General features: G+C 45.4%; 1 protein-coding gene across 2 annotated transcripts in view; it reads right to left on the bottom strand.

Moving 5' to 3' along the window:
* Positions 1-16,205, bottom strand: part of UPRT (uracil phosphoribosyltransferase homolog) — a 38,434-nt gene extending 22,229 nt beyond the window's left edge. For both annotated transcript variants that reach the window (XM_037038590.1, XM_037038591.1), the window contains exon 1: positions 15,679-16,205. In XM_037038590.1, coding sequence (XP_036894485.1) covers positions 15,679-16,055 — 377 coding nt within the window. In that variant the 5' untranslated portion in view covers positions 16,056-16,205. The remainder of the gene's footprint in view (positions 1-15,678) is intronic.
* Positions 16,206-20,078: the final 3,873 nt, after the last annotated feature.

Genomic DNA, 20,078 nt, shown 5'->3' with positions numbered 1-20,078 from the left:
CAATTAAAAAATGGGCAAAGGACCTGAAGAGACACTTTTCTAAAGAGGACATACGAATAGCCAATAGACATATGAAAAGATACTCAACATCACTAAATCATCAGAGAAATGCAAATTAAAACCACAATGAGATATTACCTCACACCTGTCAGAATGGCTATCATCAATAAATCAACAAACAAGTGCTGGTGAGAATGTGGAGAAAGGGAACCCTTTTATTCTGTGGCTGAGAGTGCAGACTGGTGCAGCTACTGTGGAAAGCAGTATGGAGATGTTTCAAAAAATTCAAAATGGAACTACATTATGACCCAGTGTTTCTACTTCTGGGAATTTATCTGAAGAAACCTAAAACAGTGATCTGAAGAAACCTAAAACAGTGATCTGAAAGAATATAAGCACCCGTACATAGGTTTATTACAGTGTTATTTACAATTTTAAACTTTTTTTAAAGATTTTATTTATTTATTTTTAGAGATGAGAAGGGAGGGAGAGAGAGGGGAAGAGAAACATCAATGTGCGGTTGCCCCTCACACGCCTACAATTCTAAACTTTTTAAAGTACCTCCACACTGTTTTCCATAGTGACTGCACCACTGGCATTCACACCAACAGTTCACCAGGGTTACTTTTTCTCCACATTCTCTCCAATACTTGCTATTTGTGGCTACACTGATGATAGCCATTCTGACAGCTGTGTAATGAGATGTAACGAAAAATAGTGCAGGGTTTTAAGTAAGGGTGTGTTGTTTTTGTTTTTTAAGCAATGGGTGAAAGGGAAATAGAGCAGAAAATCTTTTTCGGCAGGTTTAAACCAAAGGAATGTTTCATTTAAGGTTAATGTTTAGTGAAAGCTCTAAACACATAAACTGTATTTCTATAGCTATTTTGTTATTATGTGATCACTGACTAGCTTCAATGTTGGTCATGGTATGCAGATGATTTATAAATGATTTTCCTTCTCCTTCCTTCACTCTCATAAAAACATACCCCCATAGCCAACCTAATCTGACTTGAAACGTTAGGGGGAAGAAAGCATTCATTACCTGCCAGGTACAAGTCACCAGGGCTGCAACCTTTCAGTACTTTCTTTAAAAGCTCATTAAATAGTGACATTAATTATTAACTTGCACCTAAAAGCAGAGTTCAACATAAACATTAAAAAACAGGTAAAAAATGAAGAGAAACTATCATTTTCTTTTAAAGTCCAGGACTCAGTCATTCATAAGTTTATTTTTTATAATGAGTAGAACACTAATGCCCCTATGTTCCAGGAACTGTGATATGCCAGACCAGAATCTTCCTGCCTCCCTGGCGTCCAGAGTAGTTCACAAGACATTACTACAATATGCCAAATAAATATTATAACAGAAGTATGTATAGTTAAAGAGGTGAATTCCTCCCTCCTGGCTTAAAAGCCAGTTGGAAAATTCACATGGAATACCCACGGAAACCAAAAACATGTCCATGTCTTAAACAATTTTCAGCTGACGGGTTTTTTTTTCTGTGGTGGACATTTTTGTTTTGTACAATTTGAGGGAGAAAGTGCTGAGATTCCTCCACTTTCAGGGTGATGTCAGGGCAGGTTCTCTGCGCTGGTCCTGTTTAGCGTGTGGAATCCCTGGCACACCCTATATCCTGAATCTGAAACCACACAAATCACTATCCAAAGGGCTGTGGTCCAGCCTAAGTGCAGCACAATCACCCAAAGTGTTTGTAAAGCTGCAGGTGCTCAGGTTACCCCCAAGATTACTTAATAAATGGGAAGTAAAAACTAAAGGGAAAAAGAATCCCCAAGTAATTCAACGTACAGCTTTGGTTAAAAATATTATGCCCTCATTGGTGTGGCTCAATGCATTGAGTGTTGACCTGTGAACCAAAGGGTCGCCAGTTCAATTCCCAGTCAAGGCACATGCCTGGGTTGCAGGCCAGGTCCCCAGTAGGGGGCATGCAAGAGGCAACCACACACTGATGTTTCTCTCCCTCTTTTTCTCCCTCCCTTCCCCTAAGAATAAATAAATAAATAATTTTAAATATAAAAAATATTACATTACTTAGGTGACTCAAATCACACTGGTCTCCACCCACATTAGGGCTGCACTGGATATTTATCCATTGTAAAGTTACTTTTCTCTTTACCTTAGGTGACTAATGAAAGTCACAAGATTGAACACACCCTTTCTATAGTGCTAGTTCACAGACTAAAATTGCTAAGATTGTTCAACTTTCCTCCACACTTCAAACTGACACCATGGCAAACTGCCTTCAAGAACAAGTATACAGGAAATTGTGAGGGTAGGCCGGGTAGGATAAAACCTCGGCCAGACTACAATCAAGATGGCACACAGTCAAAAATGGCACCCGGACTACAATCAAGATGGCGCACAATCAAAATGGTGCCCGGAAAAGACAGCTGACGTCCAATCAGAGCCGGAAGGGAGGGCTTTGCCAAAATGGACATCCGCGTAGCAACCTGAGTCTGAGGAAGAAACCACCAATGCTGTCCTGCCACCTTGTTCAGAGGGGACCAATCCTCAGCTCCCAAGGGGAGCCAATGAAAATAAAACCCCGCCATTTTCCCTATTCAGGCAATGACTTCTCCGATCCACTGTGTGTGTAGATCAGAGAACTTCGCCCAGGCGCACATACCCTAATAAAGCTATATACATTGCTTAACTTTGTGGCTGATTGGCATTTTTTTCTCCTCGGCATAGCCTGAAAAAAAACCTTTCATTTGGTGCCGAAACCCGGAAGGAGTTGTCTGCAGAAGACCACTCCTCTCCCTCCTCCCCAAGGAGGCCTCCCAGACCTCCCACCAGTCCAGACAAAGAACCACGGTAAGTGCCATTGACCTTAAGTTTCTGATCCCCGAACACTGATTCCGGGCCCCCGTCTGCTGCGAGAAACTGCTTTCCACCAAAACACAGCGCTGCATCGGGATGACCTTCTGGGAGAGGCTGCTCTCCCTCTGCTGAGGCTCTCGGCACCGGAGGAGACCTCCCTGGGCCTAGATCCCCATTTTTACCAACTGGATCAGCAGATTGGGTTGAGGGATGCCGATTTCCATCTGCTGCTCCTCGTGGGACCAGGAATGGGGAGGCAGGAGTCCAAGCCAGATCCTAAGTCACCTCTAGGGTGCCTTCTGAAAAATTTGCCAGCAATTGACCCTGGACTCAAGTGAAAACGGCTCATTTTTCTATCCACTATGGCCCGGCTGTTATATCAGCTCAGTAATTGTGAAACCTGATCTCCTGAAGGAACTTTCGATTTCATTACCCTTACTGATCCAGATAATTTTTGCAGATGGACTGGCAAATGGTCTGAGGTCCCCTACATTCAGGGCTTTTGGGCCTTGTGCTCCCACCCAGATCTGTGCGCCCAGTGTTCCACAGCCCAAGTTCTCCTCGCCTGAGGGAACTCTGAACCTGTCCAGCCTCCTAAGCCTACTGCCCCAGAACCTCCCACCTCCTTTTCTGATTCCCCTGAAGATAGATCTTGCTTCTCCTCCTCCTCCTCAACTCCCGCCAAAGGCTACTCCAGCCCTGACCCTCCCCTCTCAACCAGATTCTCCCCCTCCCTCTGAAGACCTTTCTTCCCGAGTCAGCTCACATACTCACTCTCGCCTGAATCTAGAGCCCCTAGACTCCCATATTTGCCCCCTTTGGGAAGTGGCGGGAGCAGAAGGTGTCATTCGGGTCCATGTTCCTTTTTCACTAACTGACCTCTCTTCAATTGAAAAACGCCTAGGCTCATTCTCCACTAACCCTACCAATTTTATCAGGGAATTCCAGTACCTAGTCCAGGCTTATGACCGCATATGGCATGACCTGCACATCATTTTAACTTCCACTATGACCCCAGACGAGTGCAACTGTGTCCGGACTGCAGCTAGGGGTCATGCAGACCAAACCCACAGCACCAATCCTCTCATGCTAGTACAGGCTGAAGCCGTGCCAGAGGCAGAACCAGGCTGGGGCTACCAGGTAGGACAGGCCAGTCAGAGGCGTGAGTGCCTGATAGCAGGTATACACCAATCTGCCCAGAAAGCAGTCAATTATGATAGGCTCAGAGAGGTCACTCAAGGCCCTGGGGAAAGGTCACCCAAGGCTCTGGTGCTGTTTCTCAACAGACTAACCAAGGCAATGATGCTCCATACCTGCCTTGACCTGGCTTCTAACACTGGGACCACTGTCTTAGCTGTTCACTTTTTCTCCCAGTCGGCCCCAGATATTAGAAGGAAACTGAAAAAAGCCAAGGATGGCCCCCAAACCGCCATCCGAGATCTGGTAAATATGGCATTTAAGGTTTTCAATAACCAGGAAGCAGAGGCTGAGGCTGCCTGCCAGGCTCACCTACAGCAAAAGGTAACCCTGCAAACCCAGGCCATGCTAGCGGCCCTGTGGCCTGCGACAAACACCAGCACGGGGTCAAAGCCTAAGTCTGGGCCAAAGAATACCCCACCGGGGGCCTGTTTCAAGTGTGGCAAAGAAGGGCACTGGGCCCACCAGTGTCCTCAACTTCGGCCACCAACAAAGCCTTGTCCAGATTGCAACAGCTTGGCCACTAGAGGGATGCCTGTACCCTTAGAGGCTCGTCCCCGGCCCTCCACTCGGGGGACCAGCCGATCAAGGTGCAGACACTTCCCTGGCCATGCAGTAACTTCTCAGACTCCTAGATGTCTGAAGCGGCCCGAACTCAAAGACCCCCATCACCCTCACCAAACCCAGGGTAAAGCTGCAGGTAGTGGGCAACTCTCTTTCCTAGTGGACATGGGGGCTACCTACTCTGTTTTACCATCTTTTCAGGACCTGTTACTCCTTCCCAAATCTCGATCATGGGAGTTGACGGGACCCCGTCTCACCCGTGGTGACTCCCCCCCCCCCCCGCCCCGTTTAGCTGCAGTCTGGACAGCTTTCCCTTTTCCCATTCATTCCTTGTCATACCCTCCTGCCCTATTCCACTCCTAGGGCGGGATGTTCTCCAATTATTAGGCAACACTCTTCAGATCACACAAAACCCAACCCCTTCCTCCTCCCTTATCCTCCAGCTGTTGGAAATCCCAACTCCTCCTCCAGCTCTGCCCATTTCCCCCTCCCTTGTCAACCCACAAGTATGGGACACTTCTATCCCAACTGTGGCTTCTAATCACCCCCACCACCGTCATCATCTGCCTAAAATGGCCCGACGTTTTCCCACCCCGACCCCAATTTCCTGTCTCCCACGCAAACTTAAAAGGATTACAGCCTATCATCGCCCACCTCCTAGACCAGAAACTTCTTGTCCCTGTTAATTCTCCACACAATCCTCCCATTATACAGGTCAGAAAACCATCCAGAGCCTACCGCCTGGTCCAGGACCTTAGACTCATCAAGGAAGCAGTCATCCCTATCCACCCGGTAGTCCCTAACCCCTATACTATTCTCCTTTTTATTTATTTGTTTGTTTGTTTGTTTGTTTATCTCTCTTTAGAGGGGAAGGGAAGGAGAGAAGGATCAGTGTATGGTTGCCTCTCGTGAGTCCCCTGCTGGGAACTGGCCTGCAACCCAGGCATGTGCCCTGACTGGGAATCAAACCACGATCATGTGGTTTGCAGGCCCTCGCTCAATCCACTGAGCTACACCAGCCAGGGCCCTATACTATTCTCTTTCACATTCCTCCTAATACAACCCACTTCTCAGTTCTAGACCTCAAAGACGCATGCCTTCTTCACTATCCCCCTATAGTCCCAGTTTCTTTCGCCTTCACATGGACAGACTCTGACACTGCTCTGTCACAACAGCTCACGTGGACAATCTTGCTGCAAGGGTTTAGAGATAGCCCCCATTTATTTGCTCAGGCTTTAGCTCGAGACTTAGCCTCCTGTGACCTAGGCTCCAGCAAGGTCCTCCAATACGTAGATGACCTTCTTCTCTGCAGTCCCACTTTCCAAGATTCCAGACAACATACTGCAGATCTCCTTAACTTCCTTGTCCAAAAAGGATACTGGGTCTCTCCTGACAAGGCTCAGTTGTCAAACCAGCAAGTCACCTAGTTAGGTCTCTGTCTCTCTGTCTCTCTCTCTCTCTGTCTCTCTCTCTCTCTCTCTCTCTCTCGCCTACCTCACTTAGTCTCACAGTGGATCACATTCAGCTCCTCCGCAATCTCCCACCACCTACGACAGGAGATCAAATTCTATTTTTCTTGGGGGTAGTTGGATTTTCCAGACATTGGGGCCCCAACTTTGCCATACTCGCCAAGCTGCTGTATGAAGCGGCCAAAGACACTCCTACAGACCCCCTCACATCCTCCAAGCTAGTGCAAAAAGCCTTTACCGTCCTATGAGACACATTGTTACAGGCCCCCTCCCTGAGTCTTCCCAATCCCTTCCATCCTTTCCATCTGTTTACAGATGAGAGACAGGGAATTTCGGTTGGAATCTTAGCTCAAGCGGTAGGCCCAACATACTGCCCAGTAGCCTACTTATCGAAACAGCTTGACCCTACCCTACGTGGATGGCAGCCGTGCCTACAGGGGCATGTGCTTTACGTACATGCCTCCCCATAAGAAATTCCGCTACCCTTTAACCTTTGTTGACACGTTTTCAGGTTGGATTGAGTCCTATCCCACGACAAGAGAAACAGCGAATATGGTAGCCGACTTCCTCCTCAACCACATCATCCCATGATTTGGGCTGCCCTTCTCTATCCAGTCGGACCACAGTCCAGGCTTCATCTCTCAAATCGTCCAGCAGGTCTCCTCCTCCCTTGGCATCACCTGGAAGCTGCACATTCCTTATCATCCCCTGTCTTCCGGTAAAGTAGAACGGGCTAAGGCATCCTGAAAACTCACCTAACCAAACATACCAAAGAAACCAGAAATTCCTGGCCCTCTCTGTTCCCTCTGGCCCTCGCTCAAATATGGGCAGCCCCACAGGAACCAACAGGACTTAGCCCTTTTGAACTACTGTGCAGCCACCCTTTCCTTATTAACCATAACCTGCCAGTATATATTCCGCCTCTGGCCTCCTTTCTGCCCTCTCTCTCCTCCAGCATCTTCTCCATGAACATGCTGACAGAGTGCTTCCTCCAGTGGGGGGAATGTCTGGAGACAGGCCCAGCCACTCTCCTACAGCCTGGAGCCCAGGTATTACTCAAAGAACTCTGACCTGGACCACTCCAGCCCAAGTGGATGGGGCATCATACTGTTATTCTAACCACCCCCACTGCAGTGAAACTGGTGAGTCAGCCAGTGCAGGTCCACCTCTCCCAGCTTAAGCCGGCCCCTGCCTCAAGAAAGTGGTCAGCGCAGGCCCTGGCTGGTGTAGCTCAGTGGATTGAGCGTGGGCCTGCGAACCACACGATCGCGGTTCGATTCCCAGTCAGGGCACATGCCTGGGTTGCAGGCCAGTTCCCAGCAGGGGCCAGTTCCCAGCAGGGGATACATGAGAAGCAACCATACATTGATGTCTCTCTCCCTCTCTCCTTCCCTTCCCCTCTAAAGATAAATAAATAAAATATTAAAAAAAAAAAAAGAAAGTGGTCAGCGCAGCTCATAGGAGATACCCGAGTCCGCTTTACTCGAACACCAGGTTCTCCCAATGAAGTCTCTACAAATCATCCTTCTCCTTCTTGCTTACCCACCATCCCTGTCAAAAACCCCTTCTAAACTACAAAGCAAATACATTTAGAGGTTCTTCGTATGCAAAATATATGACAAAGTTGGACGGGTAATTTTTCACCCTGTCACTTCTGCGGACTGCCCTCCCTCTGGTTGCTCTACATCCATCCTTCTCTTGGCTCTCAAAAGTAGCTTTAGAGGGCTAGATGGCTGGACTGCCCTGTACAGATGGCATGCTCTCTGCTTCCTCTATGATCAGATGGATGGTAATTGCAAACTCTAGCCAGACACATATGGAGGCTGCCCCTTCCACTACTGCAGATACCATACATGGAATACTCTCCAGTCGAGGTGCTTTACCATTTATGATCCATGGGACTCCAGATAGGAACAAGGAGTGAAAGGAAAACTAGACCAAAGCCTCTCATATTCGTATCCCCAGAGTTCCATCAAAATATACTGAACTCTTGTTCCAGAACCATGGAATACAACCCTATTGACTAATACCATATTAACACATGAACAATCCTTGTAAACACTGATCCGACAAGGGAAACAGGAGTGTGCCCCTTTCTCTTGGCTAAACCTCATACGCCAAGGAATTCAACTCTTCAATATCACTGACATAGGAAACGTCACCGACTGTTTCCTATGTGCTTTTCTTGACCACTCCCTATTGTGGCAGTTCCCATACCCACTCCCCTCAAGGTCATGAACTCCCCAATACCTTTTTCCCTAAAAGATGTACCTCTCTTTCAAAACATAATAAACAGTCCCAAAGTATGTTACACTACTACAGGCGCTTCCTCATGCAACCAGACCATGCAGATATTGGAAACCACCACCAGCGCTCCCCCCACCCCGGCAAGGTACGTTTTTTCTGGTGCAATGGAACACTGCTGTGGACCATTAACTCCTCCTCGGCCTTCCCCTGCTCCCTGACCATGCTGACCCCACAGCTTATGCATTATGGAGAAGGAGAGCTCAAGGACAAACTAACAAGCTGTCTTCCTGCCCATACTAGTAGGTCTAACCTTCACCACAACCCTGGCAGCAGCTGGGATAGGCAGCGCTGGGCTAACACACAGTCTCCAAGCCACTCTCCAGTTACCGGCTGAGTTGGAGCAGGCCCTTGATGCCTCTGCCACCTCTCTAGCATCTTTGCAGAGACAGATAACCTCGGTAGCCCAGGTTGCCCTCCAGAACCGCAGAGCCCTAGACCTACTAACAGCAGAAAAGGGGGGAACATGTCTCTTCCTGCAGGAACAGTGCTGCTTCTGTGTGAATGAGAGCAGCACAGTAGAGGAAAATGTTAATACCTCACAAAACCTCAGGGAGAAATTACGCCGAGACCCCACCACTTTCGAAACAATAACCCCGTGGTGGCGTTCCCTACTCTTTACCACCCTGGCCCTGGTCCTAGGGCCAATTATAATAATATGCATACTATGAATGCTTGGCCCGTTTCCTGAGATCCCTTCAAGAAAGAATTTGCAAAGCTTCCAGGGTTACTTTTAACCAGATGTTGCTTCAGACACAAACCTACTCGCCCCTCCCTGGGGGGCTAGAAATAGCTGACCTTTAGACCCTCCCCTCTACGCTCCCCTGACAGAGAGAAGTAGCTGGATCAAATACAGCACCCTTATCCTATCAAAGACGTCAGAATGTTAGGGTAGGTGGAGTAGGATAAAACCTGAACCAAACTACAATCAAGATGGCGCAGTCAAAAACGGTACCCAGACTACAATCAAGATGGCGCACAATCAAAATGGTGCCCGGAAAAGACAGCTGACGTCCAATCAGAGAGCCGGAAGGGAGGGCTTTGCCAAAATGGACATCCGCATAGCAACCTGAGTCTGAGGAAGAAACCACCAATGCTGTACTGCGCCTTGTTCAGAGGGGACCAATCCTCAGCTCCCAAGGGGAGCCAATGAAAATGAAATCCCACCATTTTCCCTATTTAGGTGGCGACTTCTTCGATCCACTCTGTGTGTGGATTAGAGAACTTCGCCTAGGCGCACATACCCCAATAAAGCTCTATACATTGCTTAACTTTGTGGCTGATTGGCATTTTTTTCCTCGGCGGAGCCTGAAAAAAAACCTTTCAGAAATATCCAAATATGCAACTGCTCATGAAACAGCTTTATTTTAATGTTTCAGGAGAGAAAACAAAACAAAATAACAGAAAGGGAAGATGATCTTTTAAATACACTGCATTGCCTGAAATATGGGGTCATGAACTTATAAGGGAAAAGGGCATTAACACTCAGATTTTGCTGGGTTTAGGGTACGAAAGGGACAGGAGGGGCAGTGTGTGTGGCTTAATCCATTGTAACAGTAGAATGTGGAACTGAAGGAGTCATTTCTCTTGTGTGACCCATGTGTGACTGAGTATTAAATTATCTGACCACTGATGTTTTTGGATTACTGCACTCCCAGTGAAAGAGAATTTCCTTGAAATTCCATAATACGTTGAACATATTATGTTTCAAATACTGCAAATTTCAATAAAAGACATTTAAATCTGTCCAATTTTCTCAATCTTGCCTGCTTTTAGTTACAACAACATGCAGTCCAGCTGGCTTAAAACCCATTTTCCAATGGCAAAATCAGCTCAGCAAGCAATCCCATCACTAAACAGACACTAATGGCCAGAAATGATAAAAGGAATAACAAGTACTCCAATGTCATCTATTACCAGATAGGTCCACAGTGCACATATATCATATCATTCTGCCCTGAGGAAGACAGAATACCATTAAGTCATGGCACCTTCCCTAACTAGACCTAAGTAAATTATGGTTCCTCTTACTATAGGCACCCTACACCAACCCCTTAAAGGGAATGAAGTAGGTCTTGTTTTCTAGGAGGGATGCCGGTTTTTGAAGATAAAAGCAACAGAGGCCTCTGTTAACAGAGTTGACTAACAAAAACAAAACTAAAACACTGCCTCCAGCCTAAATAGTTAAGCATCAATTAGTTATAAAAAAATATAGTGAGTCTTTCCATACTATATCATACGTGATAAAAATTATCATTTTATTATCTCCCAAAAGCTCAACAAACCAGCACTTATTATGAATGCAATCAGAATCATGCACAAATCCAAACATAAAGACTTCAAATGCTTTAAATGTGCACAGCTCTTCACTGTTGATAACCGATGTTCAGAGTAAAGTATCTTGTTTTAGCCTCCTAGGAACTTTTTAAAATACTGCCAACACCCTCATTTTATAAATGATAAAAGCTGAAGCACAGAGATGCTAAACATCTTTCCTAAGCTCACAATGAATCCCAATGTCTCCTTCCAAACTCAGAAGAAAAAAAAAGATTTCACTTATACCCAGTTTTACCATGCTAAGTGATGCAGTGAAATCAGGTATTGATATTGTTATATATGAATGCTGATTGTCTTGCCCTTTTCAAGTTCTATAACAATGTCTCACTCTTACATTGTCATGAAGACCCTTTTGTAAAATCTAATCAAATCTTAAGAAAACCTATCCTACAAGAAAGGTACATGTGCAAATGTTCAAAGCAGCATTACTCATAATAGCCTCAGAGTGGAATCTACCCAAATGTCCATCATTTCATGAATGGATAAAAAATGTGGTTTATCCATACAATGGAATATCACTCAGCCAAAAAATAAATGGAATACAGATACAACATTATGAAAATGGGGGGAAAAAATCTAGTCACCAAACACCACACATTGTATGATTCTACTTGTATGATGTGTCCAGAATAGGAAAATCAATAGACTGAAAGCAGTCCAGGGATTTGGGTGGGTTGCAGGTAAATGAGGACTGACGAGGGACTTCCGGCCAAGATGGAGGCGTGGGTGGAAACACTGTGCCTCCTCGCACAAACAAGTTTAAAGACAACGAAGTTTTAGTAACAAAAATGCAACCTAAACACAGAAAATTGAACTGTACGGAAGTCCAACAACGACGACGAACCATTCATTCAGACCGGTAAGAGGGGCAGAATCAGTGGCTGGCAGAGCGGGGTCGGGGCAGGAAAAAGCAGCCAGACCAACCCAGGTGCGCAGGCAGGGGTTGGCAGATCCCAGGTGTGGGGTGGCAACGGGCGGATTCAGAGAGCAGGCAAGGCGGCAGGCTGATCGTGGTCACACATTCTCGTGCAGATAATCCAGGCAAAGGAACAAGCAGTGAGACAGACCGTGCAGGCTAGGGCCCCAGTGACAGGAATTAAAGCTGAAAAGCACCAATTGGAAAAACTTTCCAGGTCGAGGTGCCGGGAGAAGCTCCCAGGCTCACAGAGTCTGTTGGAGAGACCCACAGGGTCCTGGAGGGTGCACAGGCCCACACACCCAGCAGGCCCAGTTTGCTTGTGGGAAGCAGCAGAGGGAACCAAAATCTGAGAGAGAGTGGAACAAACACCATTGCCCCTCTCTGACCCCATCCCCACATACTGCATCACAACCCAGCAACTGGGTTGCCCCACCCTGGTGAACACCTAAGGCTCTGCCCCTCATACATAGCAGGTGCGAACAGACCAAAACATGGCTCAAGAAGAACACCTCAAAGCCCCAGAGCCAATAGTTCTAAGTGACCAAGAGATAGCCAACCTAACAGATGCACAGTTCAAAACACTTTTGATCAGGATGCTCACAGAACTGATTGATTTTAGTCACAAATTAGATGAAAAAATGAAGGCTATGCTAAGTGAAATGAAGGAAAATGCACAGGGAATCAATAATGATGGGAAGGAAACTGGGACTCAAATCAATGGAGTGGACTTAAAGGAAGAAAGAAACATCCAATCAGAAGAGAATGAAGAAACAAGAATTCAAAAAAATGAGGAGAGGCTTAGGAACCTCCAGGACATCTTTAAATGTTCCAACATCCGAATTATAGGGGTACCAGAAAGGGAAGAGGAAGAGCAAGTGGAAAACTTATTTGAAGAAATAATAAAAGAGAACTTCCCCAATCTGGCAAAGGAAATAGACTTCCAGGAAGTCCAGGAAGCTCAGAGAGTCCCAAAGAAGTTGGACCCAAGAAGGAACACACCAAGGCACATCATCATTACATTAGCCAAGATTAAAATGAAGGAGAGAATCCTAGAAGCAGCAAGAGATAAGGGGACAGTCACACAAAGGAGTTCCCATCAGACTGTCAGCGGATTTCTCAAAAGAGACCTTACAGGCAAGAAGGGGCTGGAAAGAAGTATTCCAAGTCATGAAATCCAAAGACCTACAGCCAAGATTGCTTTATCCAGCAAAACTTTCATTTAGAATGGGAGGGCAGATAAAGTGCTTCTCAGATAAGATTAAATTCAAGGAGTTCATCATCACCAAGCCCTTATTATATGAAATGCTAAAGGGACTTATATAAGAAAAAGAAGATGAAAAATACGAACTGTGAAAGGACAGCAAACTCAGTTATTAACAACCACACCTAAAACAAAAGCAAACTAAGAGGACAGCTAGATCAGGAGTGGAACCATAGAAATGAAGAACACATGGAGGGTTAGAAACAGGGGGGTGGGAGGAGGAGAAGGGGGGAGAAGGTACAGAGAATAAGTAGCATAGACAGTAGGTCGAAAATAGATGGGGGGAGGGCAAGAATGGTATGGGAAATATAGAATCTAAAGAACTTGTGACATATGGACATAAACTGAAGGGGGGAATGGTAGGGAAGGGGGTGTGCAGGGTGGAAAGGAATGAAGGAAGGGAAATGGGACAACTGTAATGACATAATCAATAAAATATATTAAAAAGAAAAAAATGGGGACTGGCTGCTCATGAGTAGGGGGTGTCTTGTTAGAGTGAGGAAAATATTCCAAAGTTGATTTTGTGATGGTTGTACAGGCATGGATATATTTAAAAGCCACTGAGTTGTACACTTTAAACAGCATATGATATGGTATGTGAGTTATATCTCAATAAAGATGTTATATAAAAACAAGCATTAACAAATACATATACAAAGAACATTGGGAAGATGATTCCCAAAGATTTACTAAAGCCTGTAGGTCCATCTACAGGTGCAGAGGGATTTAGGATTCAAGTCATATCTCCTGTTCTATAGAAATTAGAATCATCATCCTATTTTGTTTGCTTTACCGATGTTAGTTCAACTTCCTTCACCATAACTACCAACCCTATGCCTCCTACATTTTAAGATCACTACTTCATTTATTAGATCACATGACCACAGCAGTTTTCAATATGGATTCGTTAAAAGTTAAATAGTATAGTTTCACAGCTATAATTTTTAAGAGCTTCATAAAGACCATTTTGTAAATGACTGTCTATTATTTGAAAGGCATTGTTGGAATTCAAAAATGTAAAAGATCTCACCTATAAGTGGAACCTAATCAACAATACCAAGAAACAAGCAAAATATAACCAGAGACATTAAAATTAAGAACAGACAGTAACCAGAGGGGAGGCGGGGTGGGATAGTGGGTGGGGGGAGAGTTTTCACTAACATGTATAAAGGACACATGGACAAAACCAACAGGGAGTAGGATCAAGGGTGGGAGGTGAGGATGGCTGGGGTGGAGGGAATGGTGGGGGGAAATGGAGACAACTGTACTTGAACAATAAAAAATATGAAAGTATAAAGTAAAAAAAGAAAAGTATAAAGTACAAAAAAAGTATAAAGTACAAAAAAAGAAAGTATAAAGTAATCAATTTTAAATAAAATATCTCCAAACATAAAAAATATGAAACAAAAATTAAAATGTTATTTGAATTTAGGGAATTTTCTTGAAAAATAAAAAAAAATGTCAACGATACAACTTTTGTCCTCGAGGAGCTTTAAAATCTAATAGATAAGCTCAATATACAAAATCTAAAGTGAATCTTGTTTTTAAAAGGCCAGGGAAAACAGAGGAAGAAGAATGATTAAAGGAAAGCTTCTTGGCAGAGTTGGATATATAATGCTGGGCTTGACTTCGAAGAATAGGTAGGATTTGAATATGCAAAGGAGTAAAAAGAACTCCAGATGAGAGCAGAGGCAGAGATGGTTCAAAATAGTTCCTGGGAACCATGAAGAGGGGCTTTCTTTAATGGCAAGCTAGATGCTGGCCTTTCGTAGGCTCTAAGAAGCCAAAGAGAGCTGCTGAGTAGATGCTACCTAATCAAAGCAGTATATTAATAAGATTGATCAGTAATGTGTGAATGCACGTGGAAGAGAGAAAACGTGGAACAGGGAAACGAAGTAGGTGCCTATTACAACAGTATGAAGAAATACTAGTCTGATTTAGGGAGTGGCAGCCTGAGTCCGTAGTCATTTTAAAAGCTCACAGCATCCACTCGAAATTAGTTTTTAGACATGCAGTACCTACTCATTTAAAGTGCTGCCAGTATAGAAGCCAGCTATAGTTCCATCATGGTACATATATCCCTTGAGAAGCCCCATCTACAACATAAGTTTTCATATCTCAAAATGGCATTTAACATGGAATTTTGGCTACCTTAGGATGTGGGATTAGAAAGGGCGCCAAAGGCTCCTCCATAAACTGGAAAACAGTTGACGTTCTATCAGCTGGTAATCAAACAATTTTGATAAGATGTGGATAAGCTTGCACGTGACCAAGTAAACCTCAACACCAAGGCTAAAAGACCTTAGAGAAAATAATATCTGCAATAGCAAACACTAAAGGCACAGATGGTCTGTTAAGCGCAACAGAATTTCCTTGAAATTGCTTTACTTCTTTTTGTGAGCCTGAGGTAACTAGAAGTATAACCTTGGGGACTATTATAGATTGACCATATGGACAGGCACCAGACAGACCGCATAGGTGCATTTACCTGCCTGAAACGTTTTAGGGTTCCTCATTGCTCAGAAGAGACAAAGAGGAAGTAGGCTACCAACACCGCTTCGCTAGTCCAGAACGCAAAGCGATGTTAAACAGTGAGACGAGGAAAAAAGACAGCGGTAGGTCTGAGTCAAGAGACATTCCCCTTCAAAGAAAAGGTCCTCCTCGCCCAGGTCTCCACAAGCCAGTTTCACCGGGCGAAGAAAATTACCCCTTAGTTCTTTTGCTTCTAATTCCTGCCCACCTCCAGAGAGACCCTCTAACTCCCTTTCCCCTTCTGCTCCTGACTCACTTGTCCCGGATGATGGTCTGCAGCTCCCGGATCTGGTCATTCATGGGTAGCAGTTTAAGCTGAGCCCCAATCTGCCAAGAGAGTTGGCTGTCCCTTGGAAGGCAATCGTGGTCCGATGCGTCATAGTTGCCACTGCCACCGTCGCTCTCCGGGTCGAGGCTGGCGCCGGTGCAGGCCTTAGAGTCCCCCTCCCCTGGTACGCTAGAATGGGCGTGTCTGGTTGGGAGAGCCGGCTTCGCTTTGAGGGTGCTGTTTCCCCCAGCAAGATCTGGGATCAGGTCGCCAGGTTGCGGAGCCTCAGGGTTTTGGGTAGAGGTAGAGTTTACTTGCTGGTTGTGACAGGGCATGGAGTCCCGACACCGTAACTCCGTGGCCATACACCGGACCCGGGCTGTCCCCGCAATGCCAACTCCCAAGGATAAAGGCAAGCAGGGAGAAATGGGGGATGCTCACGTGCTCTCCTGATTATCCCCGTGTCCTCCGACCGCTAGCCTTAGCTGCCCTCTTACCCTCTAGGCTTCCGTAGATTCCACTTGGCCCCATCCAATCCCAGCCACGCTCACCAGAGGTACGGACCTTCTAGACACGCTATTGGTTTCTCTCCCTGCCACTTTGCAGCGCACTGTTTCTTAACCCTTTGAGTTAACTGCAGCGGTGTGGGTTCTCACAAACAGCGGGACAGATTGGGTGAGGCCAAGGTTGCTTAGTTACGGGGCCTTTTGAGACCCCCTGAGGATTTTTGCATGCAGAACTTTGAATAAGCAGTAAAGTCAGGAAAAACTAGGAGTTGGGGGTGATAAAATGATGGCACACACAAGGCCCAGGTTTTTAGGTTTCCTGTCTTGGCAGAGAGATTATATATACTTCAGTAACTAGCTCTTCAGTTAGCTTGTCTATGTAACCAAAGGGACCAAAATTCTGCCACTCTGAAGCTGCTTTTGATGAAGCTGCTTTTGAGACATTGATTTTAAGCTTTTTTTAAAAAATATTTTATTTATTTATCTTTAGAGGGGAAGGGAAGGAGAGAGGAAGAGAAACATCAATGTATGGTTGCCTTTCGTGCGTCCCCTGCTGGGAGTTGGCCTGCAGGGAACCAGCCTGCAACCCAGGCATGTGCCCTGACTGGGAATCGAACCGTAATCCTCTGGTTCACAGGCCCGTGCTCAATCCTCTGAGCTACACCAGCCAGGGCTTTGATTTTAAGCTTTTTATTAAGGAAAAAAAAAAACTCAGAAGTTTTGACACCTCCCGCCCCCCTTTCCTGCCCAGGAGACTCAGACAGAGAATCTGCTTCAGGAAGTAGATCTTAGGTTGTAGCCTTAACCAAATTTGAATTCAGTGTGGTAAACAAGAGGGCTTCAGTCAGGTGAGGGAGATACCCGCTGTGTCCCACTGTTTCTGAGCCACCTATTAAGGATTTTTTTGCCATGTGTGTTCTGCTCTTCTTCGACTACCTGTAAATTCCCCTTTCTCACTTCTTAAATTTAATAGCCCATTCCAACCCCTTCTTTTCTCCTTTGTCCAAAATGTCTTACCTAGCCAATATTGCCTTACTGTCTTTGGAATTTTCATGGAATGATCATGCCTATGTGAATTCCCCATGGGCATGTATTAAACTTTGATTTTCTGTCAATCTATCCCTGATAATTTGGTTATTAGCCTAGCCAGAAGAACTTAAAAGGTGGAAGGGAAAGTATTACTATTCTTAGCCCACACATAATCAATAGAGGAAGTAAAATGTGCCTAGCAAGCTGCTGCTATGCCCTCTGCTAGACTGTTCTACAAGTTGCAGCTTTCCAAGTAGGCTTGACTGCTGGAGTTTTCCCTATCTGTATTGGTTGGGCCCTAGACTGTACAGTTACCATGGGGATTCTGGCAGCGTTTAAGATCTACTACTGAGGCAGGATAGTAAGAAGCTGTAACAGGAATAGACACTGGCATTTGGGCTGCCTATCACTACCAAACCCAATAAGCAATGACACCGATTGAATCTTTTATGGGTGCTTTATTCAGATGGCCGGCGACCTGAGAAGATGGTGGGTCCATACCCTAACAGACCATCTGGGCCTTCTCTTTTTAGGTCAAACTTTTTATAAGGGCGGGGGTGGGGCATAAACAAGGTGTGGTGAGGGCTTTAGGATTCAGAAGCTGCAGCATTCCTGTCCTGGGCAGTTAGCTGTCCCCAGGGGAGGGCGGTTGTCTGCTCCCCAGCAACACAAAGGCCTGATTTCTCCAACTTGCTCTGGGGTGGGGCGGGCTGTAATTTCTAGCAGTGCCCCAGAAGGTAGGCTGTTTTCCCAGAAGCCAGAATTGGCCTTATCTGTAGTTTCTGAAACAAAAGCTTTAACATACACATTATTTGCTAGACTTATGTCTTTTTACCTTAAGCTAAAATTTTCCAAGTCTTGAGTCCCCTGTCAAAGCCAGGAAAATTCCTTGGCAAGTAGAATGGGGAAACTGAGACAGATAGCTGATTCTAACAGACCTCATCTAGCACTCTGACTCACCTGCCTCCTTCTCCTTTGTGCGACCACTCCTTTAGTTAAGCATTAAGGCCTCAGGACAAGAAGGTTCTGATCAGCATCAAATCATCTCAGGAACAGAGCATCCGGGCTGCTGACCACAGAGACAGACTTTTGGTCAAATTAGAAATAACATCTAGGCCTGTGTTGTGGTTTAGCTCCAGGCCCAGAACAGCAGCAAAACCAGAGTGATGCCAGGGGCTGTCTCAGGACCAGTTGCACTGACTAATGAACCCCCCCCCCCAGTGCCAACTAATCAATAGAGATCAGGACCTTGAACAGAAACATCTGTAAAAGCTGATGAATATTTCATTGAGATTCTCCTTTGAGACCTCCCTAAAATTCCTGCCCTTAGAAAACAGATAAAACCCTTAAAACAAAGAACCACTGCATTCTCTACTCCCCTTCCCCTCCCCTGCCTTCCCCTCTTCTCCCCTCCCCTGTCCTCCCCTTTCTCTCCCCTCCCTTCCTCCTCCCCTCTCCTTTCCCCTCCTCTCCTCTCCCCTCCCTGCCTCTACTTTCTCCTCTCCTCTACTGTCTTAGCCTCCTCCCCTCTCTCCTTCCCTCCTCTCCTCCTGTCTGCCTTCTTCCCTTCCCTCTCCCCCTCCCCTCCCCTCCCCTCTTCTCTCCCATGGCTGTGCCTTTCCCACCATTCTTTCCTAAGGTGAGTTTCTTTGCTTTCTTTCTTCTAAGCCATAAAGGTTCCTAGGAGACTTACAACCAGGGGAGTTAGCAGGTGGCAGCAACTCATCCCTGGCCAAACTCCTGAACCAGTCTCCAAGGGCCCTTCTTTTGCTTCTGTAACTTGTTTCCTGAGTCCATGAAGCCCAGCTGATTCACATCTGCCTGTGACTTTCTTGCTAAAAGGCTAAACTTCTGGTGCTAAAGTTCTTAGCTCTAAATTCTTCCTTTGCCAAACTCAAGAACCAAGGTCTAATGCCACCATTAAGACTACCACTTTGTTTCTTTTAAATGCTTGGAAAGACACTTTTTTAGTGTGTGAGCTCAGTATAAATGCTTGAAGTGAGAATGTTTAGAGCACAGGTGTCCAACCTTTTAGTATCTCTTAAGCCAAAATGGAAGAAGAGAGTTGCCTTGTTCCACACATTAAATACACAAGCACTAACGGAAGCTGATGAGCAAAAAAAGGTCCGTGCGTAATCTTCATGATATCCACCACGACAGATAAGCAAAAAAGTCCTCACATAATAACCCCAATTATGCTGAAGCCCTTTTGATAATCGTAAAATTGTCAAACAAATCCCAAGTTTGTGGTCACTAATGTAGAAAATGTACACATCTAAGTAATAAAACATCATTGGATTTTTAAATATTTTCATTGTAAAAGTAAAAGAAAAGAGGGCAACATAAAACTAGTGGGATGTTTGCCATTGTATCCGAGAAACTAGTGCATCAGTATCTGGTTTGATAGTTGCAATTCTGAGTGAGTTCTCAAAGTGCTTGCCAGATATTGTTTCTAATAGTACTGCTAATGTGTTTCATTTTTTAAAATAGTTGCTGGCAAATGTAGGTTCTGCCAAATAGTAATGACATGAATAAGGCATGATTGTAAAGCAAGGGATATTTGTCTCTGGGAAGATAGGACCTATAAAAGTCCAGTAAAGAGCTCTCCTAAGCCCTGGCTGGTGTAGCTCAGTGGTTGAGCATGGGCCTACAAACCACACGATCGCAGTTCGATTCCCAGTCAGGGCACATGCCTGGGTTGCAGGCCAGTTCCAGGTTCCTGGCAGGTGACGCACGAGAGGCAACCATACATTGATATTTCTCTCTCCTCTCTCTCTCTCTCCCCCCCTCTCCTTCCCTTCCGCTCTAAGATACATAAATAAAAATCTTAAAAAAAAAAAAAAAGAGCTCTCC

This window comes from Sturnira hondurensis, unplaced genomic scaffold (assembly GCF_014824575.4).
Source record: "Sturnira hondurensis isolate 20B ecotype Veracruz unplaced genomic scaffold, ASM1482457v3 Scaffold0024651, whole genome shotgun sequence".
Taxonomy (NCBI): Eukaryota; Metazoa; Chordata; class Mammalia; order Chiroptera; family Phyllostomidae; genus Sturnira; species Sturnira hondurensis.
This window is presented reverse-complemented; position numbering and strand designations above follow the sequence as displayed.